Source organism: Crotalus tigris, unplaced genomic scaffold (genome assembly GCF_016545835.1).
Source record: "Crotalus tigris isolate CLP2741 ecotype Arizona unplaced genomic scaffold, ASM1654583v1 scf7180000024302.2721777, whole genome shotgun sequence".
NCBI lineage: Eukaryota > Metazoa > Chordata > Lepidosauria > Squamata > Viperidae > Crotalus > Crotalus tigris.
Genome location: NW_024100474.1, coordinates 1,576,089 through 1,602,087, shown reverse-complemented (window position 1 = coordinate 1,602,087; position 25,999 = coordinate 1,576,089). Strand labels below are relative to the sequence as shown.

The 25,999-nt window shown below is 36.8% G+C and overlaps 1 protein-coding gene across 7 annotated transcripts in view; it reads left to right on the top strand.

Annotated features, from left to right (window-relative positions):
* The window catches only part of KLC4 (kinesin light chain 4), a 76,177-nt gene extending 52,077 nt beyond the window's left edge, over positions 1-24,100 (top strand). For 5 of the 7 annotated variants that reach the window (XM_039324565.1, XM_039324566.1, XM_039324564.1 and 2 more), the window contains 3 exons: positions 21,242-21,366; positions 22,137-22,194; positions 23,281-24,100. In XM_039324565.1, the coding sequence (XP_039180499.1) occupies positions 21,242-21,366; positions 22,137-22,194; positions 23,281-23,358 (261 nt within the window). In that variant the 3' untranslated portion in view covers positions 23,359-24,100. Of the gene's footprint in view, positions 1-7,511; positions 10,311-21,241; positions 21,367-22,136; positions 22,195-23,280 lie in introns of those variants that run through there. The other 2 variants (XM_039324571.1, XM_039324570.1) reach the window with 1 other exon arrangement.
* The last annotated feature ends 1,899 nt before the right edge of the window (positions 24,101-25,999 follow it).

Sequence of the window (25,999 nt, the reverse complement as noted above, 5' to 3'; positions counted from 1 at the left end):
ATTTTAAATGCAGGTATATAATAGTTTCTTCTTTCAATTCAGTTTTCTGACAAATAGTGTGAGGAAATGGATGAATTCTAAATATGACAGATAAATAAAATAAAAAATAGAAAGTACATGACAATAACATAAGTACTTGTAAGGCCATAGCTTTTAGTACTTCTCTTCAAAGAACCAGTATTTTATTTGTCCCAGAATATACAAAATATACCATTTGTATATAATATATGCATAACAGTTTTGAACCACTCTCTTCCTTAAATGTTACATTCCTTGAATCTTTGATTAGTGTCCCTTATCTGCCTTAATTAGTGTCATTCATCTTAGTTATTCTATGCTTTAATAAAGAACGATTATCTGCATCCATCTTGTATAGTTTGCTTTTTCCAGGATTTAGGGTGGACTAAATGAAAAAAGCAAGTAATTTCAGATGGCAATTTCCTTTTTATTTCAATGGTTGTAGTATCCAAACTACATCCCATGTTTTTGGTCACTTTGTTTGCTGCAGAGGCAAATAAAGTGGATTCTTGTTCCAGGAATCCTCCTCCATTTGAAAGCATATTGTTTAGATGAATGCTAGAATATTAGTCAAATAGAAGGGTGGCAGCATCTTATGAAAGTTATCTATGCTACCTTATGGCCTGCAACATCTAAAAAGAAATAATGATGATGATGATGATGATGATGATGATGATGATGATGATGATGATGATGATACTACCAGACTATCCCATCTCCTTTACATGGATGATCTGAAGCTGTATGGAAAAACATCATCTGAAATAGAATCGCTGCTCAACACTGTCCGTATATATAGCCAAGATATTGTTATGGAATTTGGCTTGGACAAATGTGCCACACTTACTATAAAACAAGGAAAAGTAGTGTGAAGGAATCAAGATGCCCAACGAAAATAACATTAAGAGTCTGGATGAGGAAGATTACTACAAATACTTGGGTATCCTTCAAGCTGACAACATCAAGCACACTGAAGTCAAGAAAAAGATTAGAGGTGAATACATCAACAGAGTGAAGAAGATCTTAAAGTCCAAACTCAATGGAGGAAATACCATAAAGGCAATCAACACCTGGGCAATTCCAGTCATTAGGTACACAGCTGGAATAGTGGACTGGACTCAAGCAGAACTAAAAGCAATGGATAGACAGACAGAAAAATAATGACAATGAATCATGCTCTTCATCCACGCAGTGACATTGATAGACTTTATCTACCAAGGCAAATAGGTGGGCGTGGAATGCAACAAGTACATCAGATGGTTGAAGAAGAAAAAATGGCTTTGGAAGAATATCTGAAGAACAATGATGAAGATGCACTGAAATTAGTATATCAGGAAGCTTACTGACTACTGGAGAGACCAAACTGGCCTACAAGAAAGACCAAATGAAGAACAGAATAGAGGCATGGGAAGACAAAGCACTACATGGCCAGTACATTAAAAAAAATAGCTGGGAAAGCAGATAATAACAAGACCTGGCAATGGCTAAGAGGAGGAAAATTGAAGAAAGAGACCGAGGGACTAATTCTGGCTGCACAAGACCAAGCCTTAAAGACAAATGCATATAAAGTCAAAATTGAGAAGACAGCAACAGACAGTAAGTGCCGCCTATGCAAAGAAGCTGAAGAAACAGTGGACCACTTGGTAAGCTGTTGCAAGAAGATTGCACAGACTGACTACAAGCAGCGGCATGACAAAGCAGCAACAATGGTGCATTGGAAGATCTGCAAAAAATATCATTTGCCTATAAGCAAAAACTGGTGGGATCATAAAATAGAGAAAGTCATAGAAAATGATAAAATTAAACTGCTCTGGGACTTCAGAATTCAAACAGACAAGCACCTGCAACATAACACTCCAGACTTAACAGTTGTCAATAAGAAAGACAAAAAAGTCTGGATAGTGGATGTGGCAGTGCCTGGAGACAGAATAGACGAGAAAGAACTGGAGAAGATAACAAAATACAAAGACCTACAAATAGAAATAGAAAGACTGTGGCAAAAGCAAGCAAGGGTAGTACCAATAGTAATAGGCTCCTTGGGTGCAATCCCAAAACAACTGGAGCACCACTTGAACACCATTGGCATTGACAAATTCGCTATTAGTCAATTGCAAAAGGCGGCCTTACTAAGAACTGCTTCCATCCTGCGATGATATCTGTAATACCATCAAACATCCACATCTGCCTATCCCAGGTCCTGGGTAAGGACTCAATAGGTAGACAAAATGCCAAATCCAGTCTGAACATCTGGCTGACTGTGCGATGATCCATAATAATAATAATATAATAATAATAATAAAATAATAATAATAATGATGAATCATGTTATTATAACAATGAATCATGCCCTTCATCCACGCAGTGACATTGATAGACTTTATCTACCAAGGCAAATAGGTGGGCGTGGAATGCTACAAGTACATCAGATGGTTGAAGAAGAAAAAATGGCTTTGGAAGAATATCTGAAGAACAATGATGAAGATGCACTGAAATTAGTATATCAGGAAGGCTTACTAACTACTGGAGAGACCAAACTGGCCTACAAGAAAGACCAAATGAAGAACAGAATAGAGGCATGGGAAGACAAAGCACTACATGGCCAATACATGAAAAAAATAGCTGGGAAAGCAGATAATAATAAAACCTGGCAATGGCTAAGAGCAGGAAAATTGAAGAAAGAGACCGAGGGACTAATTCTGGCTGCACAAGACCAAGCCTTAAGGACAAATGCATACAAAGTCAAAATTGAGAAGACAGCAACAGACAGTAAGTGCCGCCTATGCAAAGAAGCTGAAGAAACAGTGGACCACTTGGTAAGCTGTTGCAAGAAGATTGCACAGACTGATTACAAGCAGCGGCATGACAAAGTAGCAACAATGGTGCATTGGAAGATCTGCAAAAAATATCATTTGCCTGTAAGCAAAAACTGGTGGGATCATAAAATAGAGAAAGTCATAGAAAATGATAAAATTAAACTGCTCTGGGACTTCAGAATTCAAACAGACAAGCACCTGCAACATAACACCCCAGACTTAACAATTGTCGATAAGAAAGACAAAAAAGTCTGGATAGTGGACGTGGCAGTGCCTGGAGATAGCAGAATAGAAGAGAAAGAACTGGAGAAGATAACAAAATACAAAGACCTACAAATAGAAATAGAAAGACTGTGGCAAAAGCAAGCAAGGGTAGTACCAATAGTCATAGGCTCCTTGGGTGCAATCCCAAAACAACTGGAGCACCACTTGAACACCATTGGCATTGACAAATTCGCTATTAGTCAATTGCAAAAGGCGGCCTTATTAGGAACTGCTTCCATCCTGCGACGATATCTGTAATACCATCAAACATCCACATCTACCTATCCCAGGTCCTGGGTAAGGACTCGATAGGTAGACAAAATGCCAAATCCAGTCTGAACATCTGGCTGACTGTGCGATGATCGATAATAATAATAATAATAATAATGGTCAGTCAGCCAGATGTTCAGACTGGATTTGGCATTTTGTCTACCTATCGAGTCCTTACCCAGGACCTGGGATAGGCAGATGTGGATGTTTGATGGTATTATAGATATCGTGGCAGGATGGAAGCAGTTCCTAGTAAGGCCGCCTTTTGCAATTGACTAATAGCGAATTTGTCAATGCCAATGGTGTTCAAGTGGTGCTCCAGTTGTTTTGGGATTGCACCCAAGGAGCCTATGACTATTGGTACTACCCTTGCTTGCTTTTGCCACAGTCTTTCTATTTCTATTTGTAGGTCTTTGTATTTTTCTTCTTCTTCTTCTTCTTCTTCTTCTTCTTCTTCTTCTTCTTCTTCTTCTTCTCCTCCTCCTCCTCCTCCTCCTCTTCTTCTTCTTCTTCTTCTTCTTCTCTTCTTCTTCTTCTTCTTCTTCTTCTTCTTCTTCTTCTTCTTCTTCTTCTTCTTCTTCTTCTTCTTCTTATTATTATTATTATTATTATTATTATTATTATTAAAAAGTTGGGAGGGTCCTTGGAAGTCTTCTAGTCCAATTCCCTGCCTTAGGCAGGAAACCCTATACCATTTTAGACAAATGGTTGTCCAGTCTCTTCTTAAAACTTCCAGTGTTGGAGCATTCGCAACTTCTGGTGGCAGGTTTTTCCACTGATTAATTGTTTTAATGTCAGGAAGTTTCTCCTTAGTTCTAGGTTGCTTCTCTCCTTGATTAATTTCCATCCATTGCTTCCTGTCCTGCCTTCAGTGCTTTGGAGAATAGCTTGACTCCCTGTTCTTTGTGGCAACCCCTGAGATATTGGAACACTGCTATCATGTCACCCCTAGTCCTTCTCTTCATTAAACTAGATATACCCAATTCCAGCAACTGTTCCTTATATATTTTAGCCTCCAATCGTCTGACCATCTTTGTTGCTTTTCTCTGTACTCCTTCTAAAGTCTCAACATCTTTTTACAATGTGGTGACCAAAACTAGTTGTGTATTCCAAGTGTGGCCTTACCAAGGCATTGTAAAGTGGTATTAGCACTTCATGTGATCTTGATTTTATCCCTCTGTTAATGCAGCCTAGCACTGTGTTGGCCTTTTTGGTAGCTGCAGTACAGGGCTGGTTCATATTTAAGTGATTATCCACTAGGACTCTGAGATCCCTCTCAGTTACTACTATTGAGCAAGGTACCACCTATACTGTACCTGTGCATTTGGTTTTTCTTGCCTAAATGTAGAACCTTACTTTTTTCACCATTGAATTTCATTTTGTTAGATAGTGCCCAATGTTCAAGTCTGTCAAGATCCTTCTGTATCTTAAGCCTATCTTTTGGAGTGTTGGCTATTCTTGCCAGCTTGGTATCATGAGTTCCCCATCATTGATGAAGATGTGTAAGAGCACTGGGCCCAAAACAGAGCCCTGGGGCACTCCACTGCACACTTCCCTCCATGTAGATGCAGTTCCATTGAAGACCACATGCTGAGTATGGCCGGTCAGCTAGCTACAAATCCATCTGGCGGTGATGCTATCTAACCCACATTTTTCTATCTTATCAAGTAGTAGGTTCTGGTCTACTTTATCAGATACCTTACTGAAGTCCAAGTAAATTATATCCACAGCATTCCTCTGCTCCACTAATTTTGTCACCTTGTCAAAGAATGCAATAAGATTTGTCTGGCATAATCTGTTTTTGACAAATCCATGTTGGCTTTTGGTTATGACTTTGTTTGCTTCTGGGTGTTCACTGATTCATTGCTTGATTATCTTTTCTTATCCATACAATACATAAATATGAGCTTAAACTGTCCTCAGACTCTCCCAAGTCTTCAAGAAGAATTTTAAAAGTTCCTTCTATGTATTTGCCATATATCTGCTTTTAATCCAATTATATTCAAACCATGTTTAGGAAACCTGGTTTGTTTGGGGTTGGTTTTTTGTTTTTTTTTTGAAAGCTTACCAAGATTTTTCACAGAGATGCGAAAACTGTCACTCTTTCCAGTAGTCTCTAAAATTCATTTCTTATAATCACAGTTTTAACTGGAATGGCAAAATGCTGAGATCCTATAGCACTGCCCAGTAAATTGAGTATTTCCCAGAATGTTCAGCATTAGGAAATGTTATAGTGTAGTCATGAGTCAGAGTAGAAAAACAGCTTTCTATCATTACAGCTCAGTACAACTTTCATTATAGGAATTCTTAAACCCTGACTTAATTTTCCCATAAGTTTGTGATATTTAAAGTATAAAGACATTAGTTTGAACCTCAGGCTATAGGTTTGAATGTAATCTTTATTTCTCACTTGTTTGTCTTGTCTCTTCCTTGTACAGTTAGATCTACACTCATGAAGCTCTTATATTGGCATCTTATTCTCTTTTCCTAGCTGCTTTAAACTTCACTGACATTCTCAGATTTAAAAAATCCCCAGCTAAAACTGTTGAATCCTCCAAACCCTTGCCTACATTTTCCAACAGCCTCAGAAGAAGATTTTAATGCATGAAAGTGTAGGGCCCAACTCCCAATGTATTCAGTAAAATATTCTTAAGATAGCTGAAATCTGGAACCCAGATAGCTATGAGCTTGGTAAAACACCATAACAATTTAATATTATCCATTTCATGTATGTAAAAAGCTCCTTTTTCCCTACTCTGACAGCTTACCCCACATGAAAGATCCTATTATGCTTAATTAAGTTGACATTTGCCAAGAAGCAAACTGTTATGTACTACTGCCAGTTTACCATCTCCAGCTTCATTCTGTTAATGAATACTTGTTATTCAATTTTTTTTTCCTGTTTGCTTTGTTTGGGAGTAGGATGCTCTTTCAGGAAGAAGAAAGCAAGTCTCACAACCTACAAATTGGCTCACTGTGGTTAGGAGAAAGGTTCTGTTTGTATTGCTAAAGTTATCTGCTAAATTTATACATTTTATGTATAAATATATACATAAAAATAAGGAGAATGTGAAGGAGGGAAAGAAAACATTCTGTGATCTTAACCATTAAACATTTATGTTAATAACCAGCTTTTCATGTGCTGCATTTTCCCAGTTTTCATGTACGTTTGAATCAAAATCTTAGCAAACAGTGGTTTCTCAGGACCTTGGATTGGAACTGCAACAGTGGGAAATAATTGTCTCCCAGTAACTGTTCTGGAAGATTATTTTTATTTAGGAAATAATTCCAAAGAAAAAATGTTAATTAACATTCTTCTCCTGTGCTGTATTTTCATTTTGAATATGGGAATCCATCCAACTCATATTTCACTAGCATTTTAAGGTGATCTCAATCTGGATTGTACTATTTTTGAGAACTAACGTAAGGCATACTCTACACATGAATCAAGACTATGTAGGTTGTTGGTATAAAGGGATCTTCTTTTCATTCCTCTGCATGGTTTTTCTCTTTCTCCTAGCATTTGAAAGTCTAATTCTATCACTTTTGGTAGAATTTTTGTTGTCTGAAACAGCATCATGCTTTTTCATAATGCTGCTTGTGTAGAGTATGCCTGGGGTTTTTTTCCTAGCTTGAATACAATTTTTTTTATGCCAAATTATCCATCTTAGTTGTTGAGATTGTGAAGACGGGTTCTTTTCTGAGAAATACATTTTATCCTTTTATTATTTGCCACTAATTGTCTTTCTTTTCTACCTGTTCCACACCTTATTAGATTGGTTGACGGGACCATGGAATAAATGAGCCTTCCCTTACATGGCCATGCTGTGCATTGGACCTTTTAATTAAATAGGTCTAATTCTTTCCCCAAAATTGTGCTGGTCAAATAGTTGGTGTTTCTACCCAAAAGCATGACTAAGCAAAGTTTGTATTTTGAAATTTTCAAAGCATTTTTCACATTAGCTAAAGGGATTTGTAAATCCTCTGTTAAGATCTCCTATATGACTTTCTACCCTGCCATAATTCTTTGACTTCCTTGTCTATACTGTTAACATATAGCTCTATTCCCTTGCTGTCACTCTTCAGGATACTATGCGTCCTCACCATGGCCTTGTACATTGTGTCTTTCTCCTCTCTGTGCACTAGGCTTAAATGCCTCCTGAGGCTTGTCCCCCCTCCCTTTCAACACAATCACCTGGATGCTTGTGCAGCTTCTTTCAACTTTTTCTTCCAAATCATTCCCCTCCTTCCACTGTTCCTGCTTTCCTCGGCAAGGAGTCCACACCTGTCCCCAACCAACCTTCCATCCAAAGTGAGCACCAAGGAACACAGCAGAGGAACACTGGCTGCACACGGCTCTACTACAGCAACAATCAGCAAGAGAACAGGAAGAAACTCTACAAGGTTGCCTCTCTCCACTTCCTTTGTCTGCCAGAACAGGACTTTTCCAGGATTCCCTGTGGCTTCCTTTGTTCTCTTTCCTGTACCTTAACCAGTGGGGAAGAGGTTGATGTTTGAGAATGACTTGTTCCCTACTCTGGTGACACTACATTCGCAATTGCCCATCTTCCTATTCCTTGCCTTCCCATTTTGCTGCCTTCATTTGAACAATATGCCCCTTCCTGATCTTTCATGCTGCTTCCTTTTTCTTTCTCTTGCTTCCATGGCATAAAGTACAGAATTAAGAGATAGAAACAAACAGCCTAATATCTTTTCCCCAACTCCCATCTTTAAATTATACACAAGGACAAATGGGCTGAATAAATCATGCTCTTAACTGATGGCAAAATGTTTTGAATGCCCACTGCTGATATTATACGAGCCTGGTTTCCACCTTAAGCAGTATTTTAAACCAGAGATCCATAAAGAAAGATAGAGAAACAGCTCATCTGTATCCTCTAGTATCTGAGGCCCTTTAGCTTCAAGATATAAAGGGATTAGAGACAAAAGCTTGAGCTGTGCCTTCTCTCTAAAGTCTTGCTTTCACAGAAATGAAAATAGGCATTAGAAACAGCAGAAGGTGGCATTCAGAGAGCTAACGTTAAGTCTTTGACTGATTAATCCCAGTTTGCACTTGCTTTGCCTGTTACACTTCAGAATGCTAGCATTTCACAAGAAAATGCTTCTCTAATATGACAACCTTGGGAATATTTTTCTCCCACAGTTCCTCTCTCATAGAAGGAATAGTAATTGCTGAAAAAGATGGCCAGACTGCCACTGTTTCCTTACTATTCTGCCCACAGAGCAAGAGGGGTGGGATAGTTGATGGAGTTTCATCTCCAAATTTATTGTCATTAATGTAAATTTTTAACAATGCATTGCATGTGTGGTCCCAGCCAAATGCTACAAAGCAAGCACATAGAAGATTGGTGTGTTAAATGGTAACGTGGCACTATTAGCTACTGCTTATTTAGAAGCATGTCAAGTGAGCAGAAAAGAAAGTAGGAATTTGCACGCCCTGTAAGAGAATGATGAAGGAAGGAGTCTTGCATGCAAGAACAAGGAGCAGAGACAATAGAAGGCAGAAGTTTTAAAGTGGGAATAAGTTGAGCTCTGGAGGAATTTCACAGAGTAAGAAAGGCTCTAGTAGAAATGGATTTTCAGTAGACAGTGCCTTCCTGTTTGCATTTTCTTAAAAATAAATTCAACTACATTTAATCCTGTTTCCTCCCACATGCCTAGGATTACCACCCTGGTAGAAGTTGTCTTTGAATGGATGAGCATGTTGCCATATAGTGAGTTGAGATAGGGGTACTGGGCAGGAAAAAAAAAAGGCTGATTCCCTCAGGAATTAGGCTACAATATTTTTATAGGGTGGGGATATGACTCCCAACATTCAGACAGGATACACTGACCTAAAATTATTGAGAAAAGGAGAAAAAACTGATGATATTCTAATCCGAACAAAGCAGTAACGTGTTCTATATAGCAAAATAGGAAAGCAAATCTGGGGCTATATTGAAAGAAGCCTTCTCTTTCACCCAGAGAAAACTAGATGTTAAAATATTTAGGCTAGGAATCTAGTTTCTAAGATAGTTTATTATTTACATTAGTGCTAAATATGTGGTGTTTTTTTTTTCCATTTCTAAGGGATAGCCTGATGCTTTAATCCATTTCCAGGGCAAGCATATCTGAGAGAAAACTTTTTTCAGCCTATCTGCTGATCATAGTTTTAGGCTGTGTGCATGTGATAGGGGAGGGGGTTAATGTAGGTTAATATCTTTGTGAATATAGCTGGTTTCTAAAAGTAAGAAAATATTAGCTAAGTTTACAAATTAGGCTAGGCATTAGATAAGACAGTTTTTGAAGCTATGAGTGGAACTGAATGGAACTGAATAATAAAAGTATGGCATGATTATTTTGTATGGCTTTTTGAAGTACCCATGCCTGCCTCCTGCTGAAGGAGCAAGAAACCAGATCATTAATTCAATCAACCAGGAGGGTTGTACTCAGGTGGAATTTTGCCACAGGGCAATTTGAAATTTTTTTAATGTAGCTCCTTTTGGAAGTCTTGTGCAGCTGTGGTAAACCTTTGCTTTTGGCTATGTGCTTCAGGAAAGGACGTTCAAGTATACCTGAATCAGGGCAGCTTCTGTCTTACCCTGTGGTTGAGGTGGGCAATATTTGTGATCTCTTGCTAAAAATCCTCCTCTACTTTCACTGGCTGTTATGACTCTGCCTTGCCCAAGAAGGTGTCTGATGTTCCAATGAAGAAGCCCCTGGAGGTGAACCCACATGCTGTTCTTGCATCTTCCTCATAAAATGCGACCAGCTCTCATTCCCGCTCGACTTTCTGTGTTGCAATGGGCTATCTACAAGTCTTTTTATCGCACTGTCTAGCGGGGCTGAAATTCTGTGTTCTACTCTCTGTCTTTGAGACCTACACGGTACTTTCCTTGTCACTGTGTACTCATTTACCTCTGATTAAAGGCAGAAGGACTTGAACCTTTGCTTCCTTGTGCCTCTTTTCCATATGCTGTCTATGTTTTTTAAAAGAAAACAATATATTTTCATCAAACACAAATACAGTATTTACATTACTATATACCACAAATAATCTGGCTGTCTTCCTTTTTTGCTCACTAGAGAGATCAGAAAACAGGTGTGCAGATGTGTTTGTATTTAAAATATGAATGCTTTGTATGGAAATGGCGCAGAGAGATGAACCTCCCTTAGAAGAGAGTCATTACTTATATAAAGTAGTCTTGAATTTAATAACTCTGTAAAACTGAAAAGAAAAGCAGAAATTTTAAAAAGATGTGTTTTTTGAAAGCTGTATCTGTGCAGGATGTTTTTAGGGTCTGAGATTCTAGTCTTCTAGGAGAAAATGCTGCTGAACAGAACTTCAAGAGACAATAACACAAATCACATCCCCTTTTCTACATATCCATCTTGCCTCCCTGAAGTGCAGACATGTCGGACTTTGAGTTCTCAGATACTTAGATAATCTGTGATTCTGCTTGCTGCGTTTTATGGGAGTTTATATCCAATACATTTGGAGAGTATCAGATTTAGGAAGTTGATTATATTGTATCCCCAAACTTATAGAACTTCTTGTTCTGCTTCTTTCCACAGCAAACAAAATTCACCTAATCTTTATAATTAAGAGATCTGTATGTAAAAGACAGATACATCTTTTTCTTGCAAAATGTCTGATTTCTTCTAAAACGTAAACTACAGTTTTCTATAAACCTGAAATGTGTTGCGGTCAAGTTAAACACAAATGTTGGAAAACTAGAGCAAGTAGATGAAGTTTTACACTTTGTTATAATTGTTATTAAAAATGGGACAATAAGTGAATAAATTTTAAGACATGTGAATACATTTAAAAGAGTAGTAGGTAGCGTGTAGTCTGTTGCAAGGAATGAAGGTTTGCTGAAAAAAGCAAAAACAATTGCAAATAACATAACTTCATTATGTGGAAGTGAATTAGCTATGTTAGGAGAAACCTATGAGTTGAATATAGTGGAGACAGCTTTACAACATGGGTGCTGTAAAACAAGAAAAACTTCAGTCTATGAATGCTGAATGAAAGTGGATTCACTTTCTCAACAGTGAAAAACCAGTATGAAAGTAGTATGTTGAGATGGTTCAGTCGTTCACATGGATAATGAGTACTGAGTTACAAATGAAATATATGAAGGAAGTGAACCAAGAGAAAAGGGTAGTCCGAGGAATTAGTGATTTTATGGTGTTGATAATTTTTTTTAAGTGCCACCCAACTCCAGAATGATTCTGAGATCCTGAAAAAGAGGGAGATGAGAATTTTAATGAATAAAAGGTAGTACAGGAATTGGTATATTAATGTGATGGAAGAAGGATAGTTTGCAAAGATGGGAACAGTATGGAAAAGCATAGTAGATAACTGTTTCTATAAACAAGTTTGAATTGTGTTTCATTTTCAAATGTTTTTTCCTTTGGCATCCTATTTCTTAACTCCTTTTTTTTTGCACTCTACACAATACAGGTAGTCCTCAGGTTATAACAATTGAGCCCAATATTTCTGTTGCTACGTGAGACATTTGTTAAGTGTGTTTTGCCCTATTTTATGACCCTTCTTGCCACAGTTAAGTGAATCACTGCAGTTGTTAAGTTAGCCACAGGGTTGTTAAGCAAATCTGGTTCCCCATTAACTTTGCTTGTCAGAAGTGTGCAAAAGATGATCACATGACCCCGGGACACTGCAACCGTCATAAACATGAGTCAGTTACCAAGCATTTGAATTATGATCATGTGACCATGAGGATGCTGCAATAGTCATAAATGTGAAAAACTGTCATAAGTCACTTTTTCCAGTGCCGTTGTAACCTTGAATGGTTATTAAACAAACTGTTGTAAGTCAAGAACTATCTGTATTGCTTACTCTAAAAGGAATAGGGTGATTGGTTTGTATGATGTACATATGTGTGCATACTTAGTTATTAAATGGTAACTATAGCGGTCACCAGTAGAAATAATATAACTATGTTAAGATTCATTGTAGCAGTCTGTTGTAGTAAATTTCAAGCAATCACCTAATTGTATGAGAGGAATTTTAAGCATTCATCTAATGGTATCAAGCAAGGAGAGGAATTTATCATGCGTTTGCAGTCACTTAAGTGAGCCTTCTTTGGTGGATTGCTTCATGGAATATACTATCATAATCACCAACATATTTGGCAATTTTGATTGAGGATTTGGGATATGTAGTAACACATCTGAAGAATATTAAGTTGGGAAGCTTGTCCTTGACCTATTTTGTGTGAACCACAGCTTTTAATTTGCCAGTGTGCTTCAGAACTGATCTACATCTTATTTTAGGAATATAATAGCTATATAACAACAGGTTGCCTTTGCCTTTACTTCCACAATCACTTTAGACCACAAGTCACTGCAGTTCTACCAGAGTTGCTAAAAATATTCAAAACCACAATTGTATTTTTATCAAGCAATACACATCACTACCTAGGGTCACATATATAATCTTTGTGTGATGATTAGTGTTGGAAACAAGCTGACAGGATCAAAACACAGATGCTATTTTCTATGACCGTTTCCTTCACAGTCTTATTTCAAAACAAGTAAGTTGCCTGTGAAAGCTGCACTTAGGTTAATTTTATTAAGAGAGTGGGCAAGGCTTCAGAAGTGTCTTACTCTGAATAAAGCATTTGTCCCATGCAGTAAAGCATCTCGCTTTTTCCTTAAGAGTCCTATTTGCTAAAATGTTTATGTCTACATATGTACAAACTGTACTGTCATTCTGATATATTAATAACACCATCTATTTCAACTGCGGAGGATGCAATCAGTCCAAATAAAAGTGAATCCTATTTTTTTTGTCCTACAACAAATACCCCCTTTCATTATCTGTTCTGTTGAATAAGTCTTGGTGTACATTTTTTTTGAGGGGTTCAAGGCAGTTTTTGACTCCTAGTAATTACATGTATTTTCAGCAGTGGTTTGCCATTGTGTTCTTCCTAGGACACAGAGAGACTGGTCCAAGGTCACCCAGCTGGATTTGTTCCTAAGGCAGACTAGAACTCACAATCTTTTGGTGTACCTAGCCTGATGCCTTAACCACTATACCAAACTGGCTTTCTATATTTATATGCATACTGGCAGCAAAATGAAAAAAAATATATTCCATGACAGGTAAAACAGTAAAGATAGTCTAAAAATGAACCTTGATTTATAGGGATCATATGAACACATTGTTATGTAGAAATCATTTTCTTAGCATCTTTTTTTTCTCTATGATGCCCCTTTGCAGCCCAAACAAAGGAGAACATTTAGAAATCAGTCTTTTGACACCTAGAGTCATTACTCAGACTATATCCCAGTGGTGGCGAACCTATGGCACGCGTGCCACAGGTGGCATGCAGAGCCCTTTCTGTGGGCACGCACACCATCGCCCCAGTCCTAGGCCTTCAGCTGGGTTTTATAAAATCTCCCGCGACTTCCGGTGGATTTTGCGCGTGCGATGGCGGCTACTTTGTAGCCGTCTCTCCTGGGTAAGTGTAAGAACCGCGATGAACAGCAGACACCAGCTGTTCAGCGGTTCAAAATCCCCCTCCCGGGCAAAGGGGGGGGGTAGAGAGTGTCTGAATAGTGGTAGAGCCTCTTTTGCACCCCCCAAGTTTTTTTTGGGGGGTGAAAGGAGTGCTCCCACGGAGTTCAGACTTGTCTCCGCTTCCCAGCTGTTTTTGTCCTCAGGGACAAAACGAGCCGTTGCAAACACCTCCGTGCTTAAAGAGAACTGGTGAGTTTTTTTTTATAAACGGACAGAGCTGAGTAGAGGATTTAGTTTTTGCTTTCTTTGATTTATTTGGATTTTAAGTTTTAAGACTTGCTTCTATTTTTATTCTCTCTTTTTATTTTTTTTTTCTTTGTTGAAAGGGAAAGTAAAATGGCGATCGGCAAATCTCTCGGTGTTTTTTTTTTTTGAAGTTAGAATGCTGACCGGCAGGCTTTTTGGTGTTTCTTTTTCTTTCCTTTCCCTTTCCCTTTTTATTTTCTTATGATTGGAATGGTTGTTTTTGGTATCTCTAAGTATTTTTTTTTTGGAACGGACTTTTTCTATTTAATTATTATTATTTTTTTTTTCTTCTCCCTTCTTTTTATTGTAATGACTCTTTTTTGAAGGACTTTTTTCTGTTTAATTTTTTGCAATTTTTAAGAAGGAGTAAAGCTTTTTTTAATTCTTTTTCTCTTCCTTTTTTTTTTCTTTTCCCTTTTTTCTTTTTATTATAATGACCTTCCTTGGAGGGAGTTATGATTTTTGAAGGAATTTTTATAATTTTTTAAGAAGGGCTAAAGGTTTTTCTTTAAGATGGCTCCAAAGCGTCCAGGGATTTCTACAGCTTCTAAATCAACAGTTTCACCCTCTTCTGGGGGTCAGCTAATAACTATGAAGGATTTGCAAAACATGATGGGAGATGTTATAATTCAAATTAGGGCAGAAATGAAAAAGATTTTAGAGGAAAATAATAAGATCTTGAGACAAGATTTTGTTTTGGCTTTAGAAGGAGTTGCTTCTGTTCTTGAAAAGGTGAACTCCCATGTGGAAGAGGTAGCTGAAAAAGTGGACATAATGGAGGGGAAAATTGAAAGTATGGAAAAAGAAATGGAAAATGAGATTCTTATGCTTCAATATGGACAAATGGAATATGCCTTAAGAATCAGAGGCCTGGAAGAGTCTTTGCAAGAAGATTTGAAAGAAATGGTTGCAAAGGACTTTGCATTGATTTTGAATAAAGAAAAAGAGGGAATACTTAGTGAAATTGAAAAATTATTTAGGGTTAACTCTGTGGTGGCAGCACAGAAGAATCTGCCAAGAGATGTGGTAATTTACTTTGGTAAAAGATCCTTACGCAATCAAATTGTGCAAGCCTATTATAAGAAGAGATTTCAAATTGCTTCACAAGATGTCATAATTTTTAAGGAGATCCCATCTAAAATTTTAAGAAGAAGAAAGGAGTTTGCTTTTCTAGTAAATGAACTTAAAAAGAGAAAAATTCTATTCAGATGGGATATTCCGACTGGAATGGTGGTGAACTACCTGGGGACATGTCATAGACTTAATACTGTTTCTCAAGCAAAAGATTTTTATACTTCGGTCCTGGGGGTATGTGCATCGCCATCTATTAGGTCTCAACAAGTCCAGATTGAGGAGCAGAAGACAACTTGTGTAGCACATAACTCCAAAGAAAAGCAGCAACAGAAGAAGGTTAAGGAAGTTTCATATTCAGCGGTCTCTGAATCTCTGGGAGATGTTGGACTTACAAAGTCTTTGGAGCAATCTTCAAGGGTGGCTCTGGGAGAAGTTAGACCTACAAAGTTTTTGGAGCAATCTTCAAGGGTGGAATTGCTGCCTGAAATCGAAATTGGGAAATTTCAGCTTGAGGGGCACCAACAAGAGAGGAACGGGCAGAGGATAACTTGTACAACTTACAACTGTGAAGATCAACACAAGGAGGAATTCACTGAGGAAGTTTTACAGGTATCGGTCCCTGAGACTTGTGCAACATATAAATGTAAAGAAAAAGTAACATATAAATGTAAAGAGAAAGACCAACAGAAGAAGGAGGTTGAGGAAGTTTCACAGGTACTGATTCCTGAGCTGGTGGGTCAATCAGGACTTACAAACTCTTTGGAGCGATCTTCAAGGGCAGAATTCCACGCATTTTTTTCGATGCTTGCGGGCAAGAGAGACCGATATGGATTGTGCTTATAGTAGATGCAACTGGCTATTAGACAGAAGATTATGGATATTGAATGAAAATTTTAGATAAGAAGTTTGTGTTTATAGTGGGTGCAACTGGTTATTGGAAAATTATGGACATTGAATGAGAATTTTAGACAAGAAGTTTACTATTGAGATTGTGGGAGAAGTAAAACTTATATCGTTTTTGGAAAGTGAGGGGATTCTAATAAATTTGTGTTTTGAAGGGAGTATAATTTGTTTAAGTTCCAAGTAAAGCTTAAATTTGGTTTTTAAATATTATTATTAATATTTCTAAGAGAAAATAATTTGTTTAATTAAATGTCTAGATTTGTTTAGGAAAGAAAGTAATGCTTAAATCTGTGTTTTTGGAGGAAGTTTATATAGAATGATGATTGTATTTAGATTTGTTTAGGATTCAAAAGTGTTTCAAGTTTTTAAATATTATTAATATCTTTAAGAGAAAATAATTTGTTTAACTAAATGTGTCTAGATTTGTTTAGGATTTTTAAGTTTTTTTTTGGATAGGTGAGAAGATTATGAAGATTGAAGGAAATATGTATTTACTTTAAGTTTTCTAAGAGTATTTAGTTTTGATGGTATAACAAAGGTTTATATATTTATTTTTTTGTATTAGGATAAAGAAAGAGGGAGAAATTAGATTTTACATTATAGGTATAGATATTCAAAGAAAGTAATGTTTAAATTTGCGTTTTTGGAGGGAGTTTATATAGAATGATGATTGTATTTAAATTTGTTTAGGTTTTAAAAGTGTTTTAAGTTTTTTTCTCAATTAAGCCTGTACTCAGCTCTGGGAAGTCCAGGGGAGGGTTTGGGAGGTTGGGTAGGAGGGGGGTGAGGTAGGGTTGGGGGGGGTATGGGAAGGGGATTTGTTTTTGTAAAATTTAAAAATTTTCAATAAAAAAAAAAAAAAAAAAAATCTCCCGCAAAGTTGGAATTAATTGATTGAACTTTTTAGTCCCACCCAGTCTGCCGTTATCACAGCAGCCACGCCCACCCAATGGGCCATGCCCACCCGGTACCTGACGATACATAAGTGGGTTTTGGGTTGCAGTTTGGACACTCGGTCTCTAAAAGGTTCACCAGCACTGCTATATCCCGTAAGGTTACTGCTCATTTCTATAGAACATTTCCTCAATTATTGTAAAATGTCTGTTCCATCAGAAACAACCCAATATTTTCAGAAGAAAAGGGTTTTCACAACTCCAATTTTTTCATATGTCTGCGCACTAGAATATAAAAATATAAAACATCCTACCCTTCAAAGCAGTAAGAACCACTAATATTTTTAAAAGATGCATAGTTGATGTGACATACTGAACCTGCTCTAAAATGTGGAAATTTATTTGTCTCATTACACAAAACACATGGCTCTGGATGGTGTACAAAAAATATTTGAATTCTTCCAATACAATAGATTGTTCAGGAATAAAGACCTCATCTAAACCACAAACATGTAGCTTAGCTTATGATATAACTAATTAGTTATATAGCCAGGACTTTGCTTCACTGAAGTATCAACATTTAGCCAGGAATAGTTATTTCGTATTGAACGCATTAGATAGCAAATGTGTCTTACTGTATAAACTGGATGGAATATCTATAAAGATCTTTTCTTCATGTAAACACCTCTCCAAGCACAAACTATAATTCTGCACAACTGATATTTGTTATGTGGCATTTACTGCAAAAATTCAAGTAACAGGATGCATTCTTAGATGAAACAACAGATTAAATAGATTCCACTGTCATTGTGAATTTCATGGCCAAGTTTATACACTGTGCGAAGCCTTGGTTGGCTGAATACACCATGGACTTGGGACTAGGCTCACATATTTAGACATTCACAGCTGCTGTTGCTGCTGTCATTCCAACAGGATCCAATCTGAGCCAGGCAACTAGAATCCATCAAGGTAGATTCCTACCAGAACAGTGGCCATTTGTAATTTGGTGCTTTTCCCATCTAGACTATTAGAATAATCATATGTTGGAACTGTATTAAATGAAAAGATTCAAGTCTTCTGGGCAATAATCACCACATGAGAGCCAGTCTGGTCTAATGGTTAAAGCATTACACCGGCAGTGTGCAGCACCACCCAAAAAAACTAATACAATCCTGGGTTGTATAAACAAGCATATAATCAAGATCACGCAAAGTATTAATACCACTTTATAAAACCCTAGTAAGACTACACCTGGAATATTGCAACCAGTTTTGATCACCATACTACAAAAAACATATTGAGACATTGGAAAAAGTTCAGAGAAGAGCAACTAAGATGATCAAAGGCCTGGGGACTAAAACATATGAAGAACGGCTGCAGGACTTGGGTTTGGTTAGTCTAAAGAAAAGAAGAAATAGGGGTGACATGATAACAGTATTCCAGTATTTGAAGGGCTGCCACAAAGAAGAGGGGGGGGGGTCAAATTATTCTCCAAGGCACCAGAGGGCAGGACAAGAAACAATGGTTGGAAACTAATCAGAGAAGGAATCTGGAATTAAGGAGAAACTTCCTAACAGTGAGGACAATTAACCAGTGGAACAGCTTGCCTTCAGAAATTGTGAGTGCTCCATTACTGAAGGTTTTTAAGCAGAGACTAGACAGTCACTTATCTGAAATGGTATAGGTTCTCCTGCTTGAGCAGGGGGCTGGACTAGAAGACCTCCAAGATCCCTTCCAGATTCTATTTCTATTCTATTCTTAGTCCTAGTCCTAGTCCATTCGGATAGAAAGCAGGAAACTGTGAGCTTTCTCTCTCTCTCTCCCTCTTTCTCTCCCTCTCTTTTTCACCCCAACTCACCTCGCAAAGTGATTTACTAATAAACATAGCAACAATGGGATTTAAAAAACTCTGAAATAGATTATTATTGATGCCCCATCATCCCCATGTAAGCCTATTGGAGTTCAAATGGCCTTCACATTGAAATTGCCCCCAGCTGCTTACATGTATTAACTCTTGCATTGTGTAGTGCTGAGCACACACTGTCACAGGGAATCACTGGCCTTTTAGATGTTGAACTACGACTCTCAGCATTCCTTGATTCATACCATAGTATGACATGAGTTTGAATTCTAGAATCTAAAAACAAAATATTATGTGAAACCAATGATCTCTTACATTAACCTATAATATAACATAGTTCTCCGAAGTTTCAGCCAATGATCATTAATTTGTTTTTTTCAGCATTGAGAACACAGTTTAAAAATGTTAACTGTAAAAGAATAGTGGCCTAAGTGTATCTCCAGCTCATAGCCTTCTGTGTAATCAAGGCAAACACCAAGAACAGGACTGATGTGGCATGTTTACTTTTTAAAAATTGAAAGAGAGAAATTTGTTTTAGAAACATTTCCCTTCCCCTGGTATTCTGGAAGGAGATAGTGTATATACAGAAGAATCTCTTCATCCTGAGTAGAGGATTTTATTTTGAGAAGACTTACTATTTTCACTTCAGGACTTGGCAGTTGTGGTTGATTTAGCTTAATAAGGGTGCAATATTAGGATTAAAGAAGACAAATTCTCTTCATAACACAGAAGTGGACTGTCTTATGGGTACACAGCATTTTGAAAGCATGTGCCCTTTGTATTTTCACAAATATGTCTACCATAAATATATATCTAGGAAAAGCTAGCAAGTGAATGTGCTCCCCTTCTCTCTTATCCTGTCCTCCATGCCTCTTATAGCACAGTTTATATTTTATTTTTGTCTGAAGTGGAATCATGCATACTGATTTTTTTACTGTCCTGAAAAGAATTACCTATATATGTTCAGAGGCAATCTTGGAAACAAAGTTGAAGCTGAAAACCTATGTTTTGCATCTTTTAACTCTTAATTTTAATTAAAAATAAAATGGGATCAGGAACGTCATAGACACCAAGGAGAAATCTATATACTTTACATATTGGTATTCACAGAAATGAGATTGCCTATTCTTGATGTGAGGTGCAAGGAATCTCTTGGGAAAGAATAGAAACTTCATGTTCTCTCAGTTGGAAATCTAATTAGTATAAATAAACATCTTAGAATACTTCCTGTCTTTTTCACTACAAGATATATGTTCAACCTTCATGAAACCACAGAGAAAAAGACAAACAAAATGTATAATATATGATATAGAAAAAAATACAAAAATATAGTATATGATGTAGAAAAGTAATATAAAGCGAAAACTGTTGGAACTGACAAAATCTAATTTGGCATCCTATTTCTTAATATTCCTGGTTAGCTATACTAGGTAAGATTTGGGCATGAACCCAATGGTTTCCTCCTAATGTTGCCCAATGAGAGCAAAATGCAACATAATGGCTCAAAGCAGCCTTATTCTCTGGTAAATCCCTTTGAAAACCATTTAAGATAGCATATTTTTGTATGGAGTGTTGAAATATTTTGTATCAGCAATTAGATGCCAGCAAAACAAAAAACTAATAATTGAACTAGAGATACACGGTTTTTTAATAACTTGGAGCAAATAAGTTCCCAGATTTTTTTTAATTAAGTAGTTGTGACTAATGAAAAGACCAGAGACCTAAATTTGACCTGTGATTTATAATAATAATAGTAAAGTTGGAAGGGACCTTGGAGGTCATCTAGTCCAACCCCCTGTTCAGGCAGGAAACCCTATGCCATTTCGGACAAATGGCTATCCAGTCTCTTCTTAAAAACTTCCAGTGTTGGAGCATTCACCGCTTCTGGAGGCAGGTTGTTAAAATTTGCTGGCTGTAGTTAATATTTGCTGGCTGTAGCACCTCATTAGGAATCTGGATGAATTGTATTATTTCAAGTTATTGGAAGAAATCACATTTTAAAAAATCTAATCTTCAAAAGGAAGAAAACAATTCCAACACAAAGCAGGAGAAAAACAGGATTGCACGCTTTCTCCATTGGTTTTGAGTGGAGGGATTTTTTTTTATGGGGAAGTGCATTTCCTACTTAAATACCTGGTATAATTGTGCTTTACAGTGTATAAACTAATTTAGAATTTAATGAAACTGAGATGTATACTTTTATTTGTTTGGTAGGATTGTTTTCTATTTTTTTTTAAAGCTAAATTTTCAGAATATTGTTGTTACTACAGTCTAACCTGGAATTCTGTATTCTGGAATACCAAGACTTAATCCACTATATCTCTTGTCATATTTTTATCTTCCTTTCCAGGATGGTACTGGTGCTCTTCAACGCACTGGTTCACTAGGAAAGATTCGAGATGTGCTAAGAAGAAGCAGTGAAATTTTGGTCAAGAAACTTCAAGGGAATGGCCCATTAGAGCCACGTAGTACAAAGTAGGAGGCACTTCTTGGGCTCATATATATTTGTTGCCTGTCAGACCTGCCCCTTTCCTTACCATAGACTGCATAACTCTTTGATCATCTTTAATTGGCAATAAAAACAATTTTAGTTTCTACTTAATGTATTTGTGTGACACATAATCTAACAATTCTGGATGGCCTGTATCGTAATAGATGGTAGCCTGACTGCAGTGCTTTAACTTTTATGCTGTACTAGAACGTTTTAAGCAAGGACACATTTCTGCGTCTTCACAATGTGTCCTTGCTTAAAAACATGACATGATGAGACTATGAGCCATGTAGTCTAATGATTTTTTACAATGGTGATATCATTCTATAGAAAATGGCATCACCATTCTTAGTTCTCATTTGGCATTGTTTATGATATCTTTTCCATTCTTATATTCTTTTGATGAATTAAATTACAATACTTCCACCATCATGATTATCCCAGCATGTCTATTGAGAAGATCATATTTGTCTAAGTCTTTTCTGATAAGCTGCTAGCTTCTAAATCACCATATATTCATTCATTTCAAGTATTAATAAAGATACAATTCCAAATTTTTATTGATATAATCAAGAAATGAATTTTCAGCTTTAGACATGTAGTCTTGAATATTCTCTTCTGGTTTTTTCCCCCTTAACTAAAACAGAAGTTTTAGTTTTGAGTTTTTGTTTATTTAATATTAATCTGGATCAAAGCAAAAGTAAATCTGGAGACAGCGCAGTAAAAATAGATTTCTTTCTCCCTACTTTATTAGCATGAAACGAGCTGTTTCGTTAAACTACCTGAATAAATCCAGTGAGGATACTTTCCAGGTAAGAGCATTATTTGCCTTATTCCCAAAATAGTAATAACAATTAATGAATACTTTTTGCATTACTGTCCTGCTAACCCCAGAATGAGAAGGAATAGGGAAGAAAATGAATATACAAGTGAGATGTGTTCAGTTAGGGGTTGGATGTGGTTTTTAGTTGTGAACATTTCTTCGTATTATTTAGTTTGATGCTCCCCTTTTCCAGACACAATTACAAAATGAGTGAAATTGTGGACAAATTTCCAAGTGATTGTTTCTGAGATGATAATCATACCAGTAATAGCTTGAAAAACTGCCACCCTTCTCCTCAAAAGAGCTATTGTATTCTGGATTATGCAAGGATATGGCATAATGCTAGAGGAATATGTAAAATAAAGCATAGGGAATGAAGTATGCATACATAAGACAGGGAAGGAGGTTTATATGGGGCTGCTGTTGAAGATCATTCAGAAATGTATGAAGAGTATGCTTCATGCAGGTATACCCTTGCTGTTTCATTCCAGTGCAATTCAGGATTGCCAATTATCATTTTTAAAGGCCTGAATGATACAGGACCAAATTATTTGCAAGATCATCTCCCACTAGAGTAACTGTGCTCCAGGTCCTTTCCCTTAAATGTTGCCATGTAGGGGCATCTAGGCAATGCACCTTCTTTATCGGCTGTCCTTTGGAACACCCTCTCCTGAGATCTGGCAGACCCCTACTCTCCCAACTTTCTGAAAAACCTTAAAAGACTTGGTTTTTCTCCAAATGTGTGAGGTTAGACCCGGAAACATTCCTTGTGGATATGTGGGCACTGGGAGGTTTTAGGGGGGTTTTCTACCATTTTTAATTGTTTTTTACTGTTGACAGCCACCTAGCATTGTTTTGTAAGATGAGTGATGATTTGGGATGATATGACATTTAATTGTGGAGGCAAAGGTTTTTTTTCCTTTACCATCTTTGTGAAATCCAGGATTTACAGTCTAATATAATATTTGTTGGATATAAATGTGAGCATACATTAGATCATTTTTAATGCACACTGGGAGACAGACTTGTGTAGATTGGCAGATTCAAATTCATAAAAAGAGAATTTGTTTTTCAGGCTTCTCAACATCTTCGAGCTGAGAGTAGAGGCTTCAGTGCAAGTAGTGTGGATCTTTCCTCTCACGCCTCTAACTGAGTCTACCCATGTTGCCATCTCAAATATTACCCGCTTCTCTTATTATTTGGATATTTCAGTTGCAACCTCTTCTCAAGTCACCAGCTCTCACCATGGATGGTACTAACCAATGTGGAGCTACTGCCAGATGAGATAAGAAAACTCTCTCTAGTGATTTGTTATGGACTTTGCACTCTGGCTGAATGCACTTTCCAAGTTGTGTTTTGATGATTGCACAGAATGTGCTCCAAGAGCTCTTACATGAAGTATTGGCTCTCTGAAGTGCAAAGACATAGCTCTCCCTTAAGAAGAGCTGTATTTCTACTACACAGTACTGCTGGGAGAAGTACATCTCCAGCTGGGTTCTCATGCTGACTTATTTCTTCAGTGCCTACCTCTAGGCTTGACTTGATAGGATTTAGTTGAATTTATTCTTGCACTCTAACAACTCTTATCTTCATCCTGCAGCCTTTTATGATGAATACCTTTCCAGTTGCTCCTAAACTTATGAAGCAGGAAGAAGTTGACTAGTTCAGTTTTGTGGGAAATTATTTTATATAAGGGATAAAGTATGAAGAGGCATGTAGATTCTACAGAGGCTAAATATATGTTCACTTTCTACAAGCCTTGTCTACATCTTGACTCATCAGTGGTGTCTGTCTTCAAATGAACAACAGTAATACAAAGCAATGGACATATGTTACCCTTGATTTACTTCTGATTGTTGTTATTTTAATTTAATAAAATGATCACAAGAAACAAACTTGCCAAATGTTCTCATTTCATTTGTCTTGGATTTCTATCTTCACTGAATAACAGTTATGGCAATAGAAAAGAGAAAGAGCAGTATTGAGCATACAAAAACTGTCATAATTATTGCAGAGAAAAGTGGAGAGACATTACCATTTTCTTAAGGAGAAGAGGAAGAATAAACATCTGTACTGTTGAACACAAGTCATAGTTATACCTATATGAGAGGGTGACTTTTGGCCAGTCACTCTCTAAGCGCAACCCATCTCATAGGAATGTTGTGGGGAAAACGGGATGCAAGATTATGAGGCATGTTTGCTGCCTTGATTTTACCAAAACACATATTTAAAAGGTGAAATACAAATTAACAACAACCCATCTGGCTGACTGTGATCAACCGTAATAATGACTCTGCATTGCCAAAAATTTTATCTGTTAATTATAAAAGGCTACTCTGTGTATGCATTACAGCAAGACAGTATTGGGGAAGAACTTGATGCAAATGAAAGCCAGTATCACCTAAAAGATGAGCAGTTATGATTTCATATTTTTGCATATATAATTATGATGATCTGAAACTTTATGGAAAATCAGAAATAAAAATCCAATTATTGACAAATACCGTAAGAATTTTGAACACAGATATAGCAATGAAATTTATTGTAGAAAGACATGCTACAGGAATAATAAGTCACGGTGAAATCATGAATTGTAATAGAATTTAAATGCCAAATGGCCAAATCATCAGGAGCCATCATGTTAAAGCCTATAAGTATCTGGGCATTTTACAATTGGATAACAGCAAGGATAGACAAGTTAAAATGTGATTAGTAAACAATATATCCAAAGAGTGAGAAAATTGCTAAAGATAAAATTGAACAGTGAAAACACTTATCAATGCCATTAATACCCGGGCCATACCTGTGATATGATATCTTGCTGGAATTATTAATTAGGCAGAAGCTGAGCTGGACAATTTAGACTGAAATCAAGAAAGCTAATGACTATTCAGTATACATTATATCCTCGCAGTGATATTGATAGATTATACTTGCCCTGCAGAAATAGAAGCAGAAGTTTACTTCAAGTCAAACTGTCAAAGAAGAAATGCTTGCATTGGCTAACTACATAAAAACAGCCAAGAACAAGCACTGATGCAAGTTAAAATTGGAATTTACTTAAAGACCAGGAAACAAAATATAAATATTGTAATAAAAATATAAATAAGATTGCTGACAAGGAAAAGCATTACATGTCAATTTGCACATATAATTGATGTGGCAATACCAAGGGATAGTAGAATAGAAGACAAATTGGACAAGATCACAAAGTATCAAGCATCTGAAAATCAAAACTGAAAGTCAATGACATAAGCCAGCTGTAGTGATCCTAATAGTTATTGGCTCACTGGGTGCCATATCAAAAAGAACTTGGACAGCACTTAGAAAATCTGTGCTGACAAACTTTTCATCTGTCAATTACAAAAGGCCATATACTATGTTGATATATTACAACATCCTAGATTCTTGGGAAGAACTTAATGTGTATGAAGGCTAACACTATTTAAAGAACTTGCAGCTGTGATTTCACATTGTTGAATATATAAAATTAATAATGCTCACCCTGGCTAAAGCTAGCTTATATAAGCCATAAAAATGTAAATGATTAGTAGGTGCAGCAATGAGTTAGGATTTTCTCTACCACTTTGTGCCATTGTCAGTTAACTGAATCTTTGCAATCCAGACATAGGTTAAATTGGTTAACCAATTTTAAAATGTGGTTGTGATTCATTGTTAGTTTTATAAGGAGACTAATGCAAATTACAGTAATGGTTTGGACCAGAACTTTGGGCCTTGCTTACTGCCAAAGAATACTACTGTATGCACTTACAGTATTGAGACAGGTCTTGCTT